The 12,071-nt window shown below is 51.0% G+C and overlaps 6 protein-coding genes across 6 annotated transcripts; 3 read left to right on the top strand and 3 right to left on the bottom strand.

Moving 5' to 3' along the window:
* Positions 1 to 1,078: 1,078 nt before the first annotated feature.
* On the bottom strand, positions 1,079 to 1,815 carry M438DRAFT_374322 (ribosomal protein L36e; the record flags this gene model as incomplete). The annotated part of the gene is made up of 4 exons (XM_029908495.1): positions 1,079 to 1,159; positions 1,218 to 1,299; positions 1,387 to 1,487; positions 1,759 to 1,815. 4 exons carry the CDS (start codon positions 1,813 to 1,815, stop codon positions 1,079 to 1,081), a joined length of 321 nt encoding a protein of 106 aa, XP_029761303.1.
* A 749-nt stretch (positions 1,816 to 2,564) lies between these two features.
* M438DRAFT_318256 (putative FK506 suppressor Sfk1) lies at positions 2,565 to 4,146 on the top strand. Its single transcript, XM_029902783.1, has 4 exons — positions 2,565 to 2,872; positions 2,931 to 3,282; positions 3,335 to 3,474; positions 3,527 to 4,146. Exons 1-4 carry the CDS (start codon positions 2,818 to 2,820, stop codon positions 3,808 to 3,810), a joined length of 831 nt encoding a protein of 276 aa, XP_029761302.1. The 5' UTR covers positions 2,565 to 2,817; the 3' UTR covers positions 3,811 to 4,146.
* A 347-nt stretch (positions 4,147 to 4,493) lies between these two features.
* Positions 4,494 to 5,903, bottom strand: M438DRAFT_405413 (WD40 repeat-like protein). Its single transcript, XM_029909782.1, has 2 exons — positions 5,499 to 5,903; positions 4,494 to 5,448 (listed from the first exon to the last, which is right to left on the bottom strand). Exons 1-2 carry the CDS (start codon positions 5,846 to 5,848, stop codon positions 4,521 to 4,523), a joined length of 1,278 nt encoding a protein of 425 aa, XP_029761301.1. The 5' UTR covers positions 5,849 to 5,903; the 3' UTR covers positions 4,494 to 4,520.
* Positions 5,904 to 6,775: 872 nt separating this feature from the next.
* On the top strand, positions 6,776 to 9,505 carry M438DRAFT_272516 (raffinose synthase protein-like protein Sip1; the record flags this gene model as incomplete). The annotated part of the gene is made up of 4 exons (XM_029900569.1): positions 6,776 to 6,844; positions 6,897 to 6,939; positions 7,001 to 7,092; positions 7,142 to 9,505. 4 exons carry the CDS (start codon positions 6,776 to 6,778, stop codon positions 9,503 to 9,505), a joined length of 2,568 nt encoding a protein of 855 aa, XP_029761300.1.
* A 388-nt stretch (positions 9,506 to 9,893) lies between these two features.
* M438DRAFT_296259 (uncharacterized protein) lies at positions 9,894 to 10,845 on the bottom strand (the record flags this gene model as incomplete). The annotated part of the gene is made up of 2 exons (XM_029901902.1): positions 10,494 to 10,845; positions 9,894 to 10,267 (listed from the first exon to the last, which is right to left on the bottom strand). Coding segments are annotated over exons 1-2 (453 nt in total), but the record flags the coding sequence as incomplete, so codon positions are not given.
* A 126-nt stretch (positions 10,846 to 10,971) lies between these two features.
* On the top strand, positions 10,972 to 11,911 carry M438DRAFT_345293 (uncharacterized protein). The gene has a single exon (XM_029905420.1). It carries the CDS (start codon positions 11,188 to 11,190, stop codon positions 11,662 to 11,664), a length of 477 nt encoding a protein of 158 aa, XP_029761298.1. The 5' UTR covers positions 10,972 to 11,187; the 3' UTR covers positions 11,665 to 11,911.
* The last annotated feature ends 160 nt before the right edge of the window (positions 11,912 to 12,071 follow it).

Raw genomic sequence — 12,071 nt, 5'->3', positions numbered from 1 at the left:
TAGAAACCATCACTGGCAACAGCAAGATCGAGATATTGATGTGTGGACAAGATGTGCAGTGTCTCTTTGTATTGTCCTCTCGTTGCTTTGTAAGACTGCAAAAGCCGATGGCTTAAAGTATGAATCGACAACCACCAGTGGAAAGGTCGACCAAGTTTACTGAGAGGGTGGTACCTCAGTAAAAAGGTGGAAGGTGCGGCTGGTTAGTGAGGAACAATGTAGTTATCAGAAGAGGAAGGAACGACCAAGCGGTGAGATGAGCGATGGCGCAGAGCATATGCTAGAGGGGGAAAGAGTGACCGCTGCAACGGGGGTGGTGCAAACGATTTGACGTGGAAAGCGTTGTATCAAACCAGAATATCAAGCAAGAAACATTGATCAAGCGCAGATAGATCCGAGCGAGCAGGCGGCGGGCCTACGGGTACCGAGCGTATAAGAGATTGGTCGTCGTCGAGAGCAGAGGCAGTGTGTTGATGAGGGTGCTGGGTGAACGGATCGAGTCTTGGTAAACATTGCCGTTGCACTTGGATATCTGTGGTAAATGCCGAGCTAAAAGATCATGATGTCGAAGTACGGCTTGTGCTGGAGCATGGGTCGGGCGTGTAGTGTGGAAGTGGGCGGCGAGGTAAGTCGAGATTACCATGATGATATCGCGATGTTGCTGTGATTGATCGTGAGATCCTTCCAGTGTGAAGTCGAGAGGACCAGGACGAGAAACTGTTCTAATTGATCAGTAGGTCAGAAGCACCTTGATGTAGCGCACAGTCAGCAGTACAGGTCACCGAGAGCAAAGAGTAGCCAGGAGATGTAGAAAATCATGAACGGAGCGGGACCAATATTTCTCATTTTCATTTCGAGAAGATAGTCTTGCTTTTTTCCTTCATCCACCCCAGCAACGAGCAGCGTGCGGGTGCACTACCGTCATGATGATCATCAAGCAGTGTCTCCTTTCGCTTTTGGGGTATTCGGAAAAAAGGAACATGGTTTGCCCATTGCACATAGCATTGCGTGCCCGTAAAAAGTAAGAACTAACTCCTCATTTTGACTTTACAACCAGCGATCACCCAGGTTGGCAAGTTTAGTGACCAGCGCGACGGGACTCGGCGATGTAGTTGGTCATCTCGTCGACCTTTCTCTTTGCGCGGCCGAAGGTACCTAGCTGTGGTGGGTGTTAGCGAGGATGTTTCCAGGTGGTGATGGAGTTGGTGGAGGCGTACTCTTCTCTTTGCGAGCTTGCGGGCACGCTTGTCCTTGGAGTTGCGGAGAAGTTCAACAACGCGGCGCTCGTAGGGGGCGAGACTTTGAGACTGTTAGTTTGATGTTCATTGAGGTAGGGTCGGCGTAGGTCGAAGAGATTTTCTCGATCTGCGGAGGAATGAAACGTACCCGGCAACCTCCTTGACGATGTCGCGGACGAAAGCGGTGCGCTTGCTGAGGTGACCCTTGGTGCGCGAGACACGGGGGGCGGGCTGGCGGGGGGTGACCTTCTGTAGAGAGGAAAGGCATGTCAGTGCATTGCTCTTGTGTAACGATTGCTCCATCAGGTGTCGAAGTGGGGTGTGCGTTGGTCGTCGATGCGAAGGCGGTGATGTGTGCATGTCCATATCTCCAATCTTTCCATTCCAGCCCTTGTCGTTGTGTGTCGTGCTTGTCGGTTCAGAAAATTCTCATCGTCCTCCTCTTGTTCGCATTCGCATCGTCGACGGCGGCGGCAGGTGCAATGTCTCCAGGGCAATCAGGGTATAGGGATCAACGTACGTGGCCGGCGTTCAAGCCGCGAGCGAGGCCGCTCTTCTGCTTGACTTCCTTGGGCATGTTTGCTGTGGTGTTAGTCGACGACGTCCGCTACCAGGAAAGAGAGGGCAGAAATCGAGACAAGGCGGAGGGAGCTTGCGAATTTCTTCGGCTAAACTCCGCGTGCGATTTGTGTGTGTGCGCCGCCCCCAACGCCAAGCTTTCGCTTTTCTGGCCTCGGTCCCTGGGATCTCTGAGCATGCAGTGAAGCTCACAGCACGGCTTGCGACCCTGACTGCCACTTTTGCTTCCGCCAAACTCTCACGGATGGCTGCTTCCCGAGTGCATACAAATGCCAGCCTCGACTTTGCTGTGCTCCTTCCTGCTCTTTGAGGCAAGGCCTTCACTTGCGAACAAGTCCTTCCCAGTCCGTCGCATCCTCACTTTAAATATAGCTAGCAATCAATTTCAGTGCCAATCGGCTTCTTGATCAATCTTCGCCCTGTCAGCCACAACCGTCTTACATTCAGCCTCTTGACACTAGAAGAGCAACTGCATGTATCCTCCCTCCTCTATTTTTTCTGCTCTGCATGTCTCTCTGTACCATAGCGACTTATAAATCATGAATCCCAACATGCTTCACCCTTCGGCCGATGACCATTATGTATCGCAATTTCCCCCATGTAAGCGTTGATCTCCATCTCCAGCCGCGCAATGACTCCGAGAGATGCCGTAAGGCGCCTATGACGTTTTTGCTGTTATTCAGTTGGTGGCTTTGGAACCTCTGACGCTGCCTTTGCCTTTTTTCCGCATCATCTAAAACCAGGCCTTCCCATCCAACTTGGGTCGTGCCCTTTTATCACTGCCACCTGGAATTGCGACGACTTGTTCACTGCCACGCTACCTACCTCTTGCTCGCTGCGATATTTCCTAGTGCTGCATCTCCCTGCGTAACAGATTCTCCGCGCAACGGTCCCAGCCACAAACCAACAGTTCTCATAACCTTCACGCGACCACCTCAATTCTTTACGAAAACACAACACCTCTTCGACCACGATCGAGTAAACATAGAATCTCACAAACATGTTCGGCGTATCATATTGGATCCTACCCATTTTCGCAGCATGTTGCTGGCTAGGTATGTTAATACCACGCTCGACAATCGCGACGACCAAAACTGACTCGTGCGACTACAGGCACCCTCTTGGGTATGCTGGGAACTTGGATTGCCCAGGGCTCACCCAGATATGTTAGCATGGAACCTGGACAGAAAATCGCATACATCTCGGACATTGGTGCACAAGGGCTCCAACCTCTCTTCATCGCTGGTTCTGCCGTTACTGTCGTCGTGTTTGATTGCGTCTTCATCTCGGAGCGTTGGCTGCGACACCAGGGCCGTCTTGCCCACAACACCTCGAATGTTCAGAAGGGCTTGTCCATTGGCGCTTGTCTCTTCGCCCTTGCCGGTGCTGCTGGTCTAATCACATTGACCATTCTTGATACTGTCAACCACCCCAGGGCTCATGACATCGGTCTTGGTATTTTCATGTATGTTCACCCGGTACCACACTTTCTGCACCACGGCTGACCATCTTGACAGCATCGGTTACATCATCTCGGCCATTTTCGCATGCGCTGAATACCAACGTCTGGGTATCCACTTCCGCCAGTACCGCGTCCTACGTGCTTCCTTCTGGATCAAGCTGGCTTTCATCTTTGTTGAGATTGCTCTTGCTATCGGTATGTTCCATTCGTTTATGGTCCTTCGAGTGCGTTTCACTAACATTCGTAGCTTTCGTCGCTCTCGGTAGACATAACAGTCAGCGCAACAAAGCTGCCATCCTCGAATGGGTCATATCGCTTGTTTACATCATCTACGTCGGACACTACTGCATGGACTTCTTCCCTGCCGTCCATAGCAAGGACAACCGCTTCCCTTCTGTCGAGGAGATGATCGAGAACGGCGGTAACGGCCCCTCCTACTCTGGCGGTCCCACCTTCTCCGACCACGCCTCGTACGCAAGCGAGAACCCCATGCGCAATGGCCAGACCGTCGAACCCAGCAGAAACTTCTAAGCTGCTCGACTTCAAGATTCAAGATGCGAAATATACTAGTACTAATAAACTAACCTTCTTCATGTATTTTTATTGAGTTATGACGACGACAACGAGTGGCGTTTGCATGTAATGTCAAAAGGATTCCAGGAATATGACAGGGTGGACATACGGTCAGGGATGGGTCAGCATGGCTCTTGGTTATCGTCTTTTTTTTTTCGAAAGTTCTGCTCGCGTTCAAAACAGCGAGTCATCTCTTTCGCTGGACGCATTTTCTTTTCCTTCTTTTTCGCTCTGTACGAACAGATTACAATATTATATGAGCTATAGATGATATCAAACACTTTACACACCTTGCGTCCTCTCATTCTGTCTTCGTTGGTATGTTGGTACTGTGAAACAGGTTCGATACTGAATGAAGGTCGACTATCGGGATGTTTGGATCACGAGATTCACATGAGACTTGAAGTCGACCAACGATCACACACCAATCTGCGTCAGTACTCGATCTCGGAAACTTCATGGCTCCAGACACAGCAGCAGTCACTAAGAATTCCATCTCTCACGCCGCTACGAGGCTATCGGATTCACCACGGAAATAATAGGACAGGGTGGTACTGCAAGCATGTGGACTTGGTCGAAATTGAAAATGATTTATGGGTATCTTGTAACATGAGCAAGCACAAGATAATGCTCGCTTTTCTGGGTCTTTGTTTCTTCGTGCTGCCTTCCTAATCCAGACCACCGAACGAGCCCATGCTCTTGCCTCCGGACTTGTCCTTGCCCTTTGATCGCTTTCTCTTCTTTCTGCGCTTGCGACCAGTCTCTTCTTCATCGCTGCTGTCATCGCTGCCCATGTCGCTGTCATCATCCTTGTCGCTGTCTGCATCGCTGCCCTCTGCTTCTCTCTTAAGATCGCCATCCACGTAGGCGTGTTGGTCTTCATCCACCATCTCGTGCCACACCTTGATGGTGCTGCCACCTGCTGTGATGAGTCTGCCTGCGACATCAAAGTCCAAGCTGACGACACCCTCCACTTCGTCGTGTGTGATCTCTGAGATGACCTTGTTGGGGCCGAGCTTGACGAAGCGAACTTTGCCGTCGCCCATGCCTACTGCGAGGACCTTGCCTCCTGGACCCACGCCTGGAGGAAGCACGCGAATCACGTCTAGACTCTCTCCACCACCGGGACTGCGGTCTACTGTGATGCGCTCGTCTTGGTCGTCCCAAACACCACGTTCCCAAAGTGTGAGCACACCATCTCCGCCACCGACGACGAGCTTCTCGCCCTTTGATGAGCTGGTCTTGCGAGCAGGGAGGCCAGACACGAAACATGAGGATAGCAGAATCTCTTCTTGGTCTTCGCTGCGGACCAGGACACCGCGACGCAGATCTGTTACACTGAGGGTGGTTCCACCAGTTGTGACCCATTGTTTGCTGTAACCAGATGTGCTGGTCTCTGAGGCAGGAAGTGGTGTCAAGGAGGAGATGTAGTCTTCGTGAGGGTGATGTGTTTGCGAAGGACGAGTAGAGGAGAAGGTAGAGAAGTTGGCTTCGCGGGTATCGTAGAGGTGGAGAGCAGAGCTGTCGGTTGCGAGGAGGAATGTTTGAGGACTGAGAATGTGGAGGATCGAGGGCTCGTCAATGTCGTCGGTTGCGCTTGGGCTTGTCAGTCAACTGTTAAGAACTTCCAGCAGAAGAAAACTCACGGGTCGTGGGGAATGGCGATCTTGGTGACAACCTTACCGGTGACACTGTCGGCGCCCTTGACAATGCCGTCGGTACCAGCACTGAACAGAGTGCTTCCATCCAGACTGTAGCCCAAACTTCTGCAGCTGCCCTTGTGTCTGCGCGTACGCCATGCTGCTTCGACTTGTCCTCTTCCGGTTGCTGCTGCCTCTGCCTCGGCATCATCTTCATCATCACCCTCAACTGGTGGCAGTCTCAGAGTCGCGACATGACCGGAGCTAAGTCCCACGGCCACCAAGGGGTTTGTCGGGTGAAGAGCCTGCGCGAACAGCTCCGACGAGAGTGGAAGCGTGCATATCGTGTCAAACATGGCGATCGATCCTTCCCGCCAATGCTGGCAGTGACAATTCAATGTCGCAAATGCGCTTTTTTGGAAACTGCTATTTTTTCTCGAATCGCTTCGGGTTAGCGTCGGCTTTTAGCATGGACTTACCCCAGTGTATGACATCGTCCTCGGTTGTTCCTTCGTGGCCCCCCCTCAAGTCGACAGGAACCATTCGTCGGGGGGAACTTCTTCTTCGTTGCTTGCGAGATCCACTCTTTTCTTGCCAATTAGCTTCCTTTTGATTCCTGGGTTATGATGTCGACATATTCTTAGTGCTGCTCTGTACACAACAACTTCTCCTCCTAGGTACATCTTTGCTTTTCCTCAACCATCAATGTCATTTACCTGAGTCTTGCCTCTTCCTGTGCTTCATTCTCCTTTGCCTGAACCGTCGATATCTATCACCTGAATATTGCCTCTGCTGTGCTTCATCATCATTCATCTCAATCCTACAATTATCACTCACCTGAACCTTGCCTCTCTTGTTTATTCAATACCCTTCACCTTAACCATCAGCCACTCACCGAGACTCTCTCCCTTCTTCCTACCCAGTCCTCTCACTCTCACTGGAACTCCTCGAGTTCACATCTCTGGAGTGATTGAGTGACTGCGTCTTGCACCCCTCCAAACCATTGACTTAACTCATCCCCTCCACCTCAAACCAACCTCCCCTCTCACACCTCAACCCAACCTCCTCTTCCTCCTTCTCAAACCAACTTCCCCTTCCACCACTCTTCTACAACCTTCCTTGCTTACACATCATTTCCACAACCACTCACCATGAAGAAGAAACAGAATCAAATCACGTTTGGCTTCTGCGACGTCAACACTGGACAGCGAGTCTATCCAGCTCTCACCGACTTGCCTGACAAGCTTCCTCCTGCTCAACAACTATACACCTCGGACGACAACATGTACGCCGCAATCACTTGCTCGCCACCAATTGGACAGTCAACAGCTATTCCCAAGAATCAAACCTCCGTGAGTACTCCCCAACCATATACAAAGTCCTCTCATGCTGAATTCGTACCAGGTCCCATTCTCTGTGTTGCTAGAGACTACAGCTTCATCCTTGGGTACATATCTTCAGTCTCTGCCTGCATTCACATACTGATTCAGACCATACAGTGAAGGAAGATGATATCAAGGTCTCAATCTGGCACAATCACAAGAGCCAGCATGATTGGTCTGAACTTGCTCTCACCGCATCCAGCGATCACGATGATGTTGTGAGTTGTCGAGTGGAAACGCTTGTATACCATGAGCTTACATTTCTAGCTCCTCGTAAACTCCAAGTCTCAAATCGCCCGCCGATGGTACACTGGAGATCTTCCTGGTAGACCTGATGATTTGAGATCTGTCTCCTTCACCGTCAAGTTCCAGATCGGAAGCGACTCGGGTTGGAAATGGATCAAAGACCAAAGCGGTCTGGATGACGGCCACCTTCATTATCAACAATCACATGAAGGTCTAGGCTTCCCTGGATACTTCCGTGGAACCAGCTCCGACCTCAACATTCGCAAGACAAGTGCCGATACTCCTGACACTAAACTATATTCTATCACAACGTCTGTCGAGCCAGCAAAAGGCAACGATTCTGGATACAGCAGATACATTCTGGGTACACCAAAGGACTTTACCCGCTGGTTCTCGTTGGTGCGTCTTTGGTCCCCCTGGCTTGCACCTCGTCAGGGTAGGGACAAGTTTCACTTGGACAAGGATGCAGTTCTGGCAGCATTCCTTCGCCATGATGGAGCCCATGTTGTCTGCCTTGCTATCAGTGGTGTTGAAGATGTTCTCACTGTCTTCCAACATGACGATGATGGCAATGTGGTCATTCACGCTCGCAACGATCGTGAAACCGAGGGCACAAGTCATGTGGTTGTCGCTATTGCAAACACTTTCGAGATTGCCAATGCAGCAGTCATGTACCATGCAAGAAAGATCGTCGGAGGTTATGAATCAGCAACAGGCCAAGTCGAAGTCGAAACCAAGGCTCTAATGGAGAAGAACGTCAAGGCCGAATGGCTAGAGGAGTGGTATGACGGCTTCACCTACTGCACCTGGAATGGATTGGGTCAGAAACTCACTGTGGACAAAATCAACGAGGCTCTGGAATCACTCAAGAACGCAGGCATCATCATCGAGAACCTGATCATTGATGACAACTGGCAGTCTTTGACAGAAGGCAAGACACAGATGGAGCGCGGCTGGACCGATTTCGACGCGAACAAGGAGGGCTTCCCGCAAGGACTCAAACACGCTGTCACTGATATTCGCAAGAAGCACCCGAACATCAACCACATTGCGGTTTGGCACGCCATTCTGGGCTACTGGGGTGGTGTCGCTGAAGGTCACAACATTGCAAAGAACTACAAGACTACGACTGTGCAGAAAGAGCCAGGAGTTGCAGAAGGCGAGATGCTGGTTGTCGACGGTTCTGACGCTCAACGCATGTACAACGACTTCTATGCTTTCCTAGATGACTGCGGCATCACTGGAGTCAAGACTGATGCTCAATTCTTCCTCGACATGATCGTTGACGCACCTGACCGTAGGAGTCTGATCACCGAATATCAAGATGCCTGGACAATTGCCCATCTCCGTCACTTTGGCTCGAGGGCCATCTCGTGCATGTCTCAATCTCCTCAACTGCTCTTCCACTCTCAGCTCCCGACCAACAAGCCACGACTTCTGGTCCGCAACTCAGACGACTTCTTCCCTGAGGTGCCTGCCTCTCACCCCTGGCACGTCTTCTGCAATGCTCACAACTCCCTACTCACTCAGCACCTCAACGTGATTCCCGATTGGGACATGTTCCAGACATCGCACGAATGGGCTTCATTCCACGGCGCCGCTCGTTGTGTGTCTGGCGGACCTATCTACTTTACAGATTATCCCGGCAAGCATGACATCAAACTCATCAACCAAATGACAGCCCGCACTACTCGTGGAAAGACAGTCATCCTGCGTCCGCACAACGTAGGTAAGAGTACAAACGCCTATGCTGGCTACGAAGACCACTCTCTCCTCAAAGTACACACCTACCACGGCTATGCACGTACCGGAACCGCATACGTCGGCGTCTTCAATTGCACACAACGCCCACTATCCGAGCTCATCCCTCTGTCTACCTTCGCGGGCGCCGAGGAAGGCAAGTACATCATCAGAGCCTTCACCACCAGTGCCATCAGCAAACCCATGTCTCTGGGCGAGAAGAAAGCTCTAGTCGGCGTCGAGATCGATGTCGGTGGCTGGGAAATCCTCTCCGCCCACCCCGTCCACGAACATACTCTTCACCGTGGCGGCGCCATCGCCGTAGCCTCTCTCGGCCTTCTCGGCAAAATGACCGGCGCCGCCGCCATCGAAAGCAGTGATGTCTATGTGGACGGTCAAGGTCGTCTCCGCTACTCTGTTCTCCTCAAGGCTCTGGGCGTTCTCGGTTTCTGGATCGGCGACTTGGTTAAGAAATGGAGTGTCGAGAAAGACATGCTGGTGTTGATCTTCGGCAAACAGATCCCTGAGGGATGTGTCAGTGTCGAGGGAGACGTGCTCAAGATTGATGTCGACAAGGCTTGGAAGGAGACTGGACAGAAGGCCGGATGGTCCAATGAGATTGAAGTGGAGCTTTTCATTTCGTAACTTTTCTCCTCTCTCTCTGATAACTAATTGGAAAGGAAGACTTGGGCAGAATGCTGGGCAGGACTGGGCAGGACTGGTCGAATGAGATCGAAGTCGACTCTTGTATTTGCGTAGAACTCTCTTCTCTGGTTAACTTAAAACATAACCTACATGATAACGAAATTGAAATCTCCTCTCTTGTTAATTATTTTGTTGCTTTTCGCCTTTTATCTTCTTCCTCATGATGTGTACTTGATGGAAAAGCAAAGTAATTGGGTATAATGCTACAAAACAATTGGGCTCCAGCCATGACAGACGAGCATAGTAAGGAAGCAAAGCAAAAGACCCGGAACCGATGGCTGAGAGAGGCAGGAAAACAGTGCCTTCTTCACTCAATCTCATCTTCATCCTCCATTTTCCCCTTGCCCTTTCCAGTGACAACGAGCTTTCCATGACTCTTTCCTTCTATCTTTGTCTCCTCATCCGCGAATGTGTAGGTGGGCAATCCCTTCTTCATCTTTCTCATTGTGTTCAGAGATTCTTCCTCTTCGCCATCACCGTCACCGTCTTCTCCTTCTCCACTCTTGTCTCCGAACTTTCTCTTCTTTCTGCGCTCGGTGCATGCCTGACGCTTACGGCGCACCTTTTCCAAGCCAGGGTGAGGACGTTGGAGGGGAGTGAGACCGGCATCGAGTTCGCGTTGTTTACGGTGGTTCTCGCGTTCGCCGACGGTGAAGACTTTGTTGTAGAGGGTGAGTTGGGCTGCGTTGTAGGTTTGTTCGTCTATTGAATATGATGCATTAGTGGACCGTCATCTCTGCCGCCTGAGAGGGGGGTTGAATAGGGGCTTGTGAAAATGCAAGATGTTTTTCGGAATGGCTGAGATGTCCAGTGAGAGTCGATGGGTAGAGTGGCTCTCACTGGACAATCGCAGTTACTCGAAAAGCATCTTGCATTTTGATGGTGTGGTTTTGCACAGTGCTGTGGAAGGGGGGAGGACAAAACTTACCAACATCACCGTTGCTCAAGTCCACGACTCCCTTCTTTGTGACACCACGGCGAAACTTGCCCTCGGCATACGACTGCATGATGGCAACCAGTGCCTCAACATTGATGGGTCTTGCGCGCAGGCACTTGTAAACGGCAGATTGCTCTCTGGTCAGACCGCCGGCGTCCTTGCTTCTCCAATGATCGCCCGAGAGGTCGATGGTTTTGGCACACTCGTTGAGGAAGGAGCCGAAGAAGAGTGCATCTTGGTTTGCCAGCCATTGTTTGATGTTTGCGGTGTCGGAGGGGGTGCACCATAGGATGCAGGTGTCGTCGAGGTATGGAAAGGGCTGCTGAGGTAATGATGAGGACGCCATGTTGTTTTTGTGTGTGTGGTTGTTTTGATGGAGATTTAGATGTTGGTAGAAGTTTGTTGTAAAAGAGAGAAAGGACTTGATTTTGTAGACAATCTACGCCAGGGTGTGATAGCGAGGAATGGTACGGTTGGCTGTCACTTCTAAGTGAGAGTCCAAAGTCGTCACTTGCCTTCTACGAGAGTCGCTCTGTATAGCAACGTGACAATACTTTGCTGTGCCTATTGCAGGACTATTGTCATACAAGAAGATCGCTGGTACTGTCTTGTAATGGCCTACTGACTCACCGTCGCCGTCGCTATAGTCTCAGTCGCCTCCCCGTGATATGTCTCGTGAAAGTGTATGTGCAAAAAGAATTCAATCATCAAGCGAGTCGAACCCTGGCTCCACGGTACCAAAAAAGCCAGCCAGCCCCCAACACAACACCGCCCTCTCCTCCCAATATCAAAAGAAGATAGCAACCGCCACCACACCTTCCAGCTCAGGTGCAAAAAAGTGGTGGTTCGAAGGCTGCTTGGCGCGAGTAGTCTTGTTCAGATTCTTCGCCACTCCAAGAGGGCTTCTGGTGTGATGGCCGCTGGCGCCGGTAGTCTTGTTCAGGGTCTCGGCAGCTCCAGGGCGGATCACAGAGGCGGTTTGCCGATTGCGCTAAACAACCCGTTCTTCCTCTGGAAAGCGATGCCAGTTTCAAGCAATATAAACCACCAATTCAAAAGCCTTGGCGAGCAAGTCTTGCCAGTAATTCTGATTGTTTGCTTTGCGGCGCAGGTCGAGATGGCTGCTATCTACAGAAGCCACTCATCTTGCATGCTGTCGTAATCCACATACCACTCCCAGCTCTTGCAGTTTGTCCAGATCGTAAATCTCCTGAGATGCTACGCTGGCCCGGCGAGGTTGGTATGGCATGATAGCATAGCCATGGCGTATACAGAAGAGTCGAGATCCCCAGGAAGCCACCAAACTCCAGAGATATTTCTGTCCACTACATCCCTGATTCAAGCATAGCGACCGCAGAGTACAGTAGCGAGACAGAAGGCTCCAGTGTAACACAGTCTGCAGTCCTGAGATAGAATCCAGATGTCCTACTTTCAATGTGCTGTTTTCCAGAGTAAGTATCCTCGAGCTCAAACAGGGTGGTTCGATGAAGTTTTTCTTCCTAGTCTTTCTATCAAATCCTTTCAGCTATGTCGACTGCTGAAGAAGGAGTGTTGAGAGTCACTCTCAAC

This window comes from Aureobasidium pullulans (assembly GCF_000721785.1).
Source record: "Aureobasidium pullulans EXF-150 unplaced genomic scaffold scaffold_8, whole genome shotgun sequence".
Classification (NCBI taxonomy): Eukaryota; Fungi; Ascomycota; class Dothideomycetes; order Dothideales; family Saccotheciaceae; genus Aureobasidium; species Aureobasidium pullulans.
Note: the sequence above shows the minus strand (reverse complement) of the source record. Positions and strands in the feature narration are given on the sequence as shown.

Coding starts and splice junctions, on each gene's coding strand:
- M438DRAFT_318256 (XM_029902783.1), top strand. CDS start 2,818: ATGTTCGGCGTATCATATTGGATCCTACCCATTTTCGCAGCATGTTGC. Junction 3,283..3,334: donor ATCGGTCTTGGTATTTTCAT/GTATGTTCACCC, acceptor CCATCTTGACAG/CATCGGTTACATCATCTCGG. Junction 3,475..3,526: donor TGAGATTGCTCTTGCTATCG/GTATGTTCCATT, acceptor TAACATTCGTAG/CTTTCGTCGCTCTCGGTAGA.
- M438DRAFT_405413 (XM_029909782.1), bottom strand. CDS start 5,848: ATGTTTGACACGATATGCACGCTTCCACTCTCGTCGGAGCTGTTCGCG. Junction 5,449..5,498: donor ATCGCCATTCCCCACGACCC/GTGAGTTTTCTT, acceptor GACAAGCCCAAG/CGCAACCGACGACATTGACG.
- M438DRAFT_345293 (XM_029905420.1), top strand. CDS start 11,188: ATGTGCAAAAAGAATTCAATCATCAAGCGAGTCGAACCCTGGCTCCAC.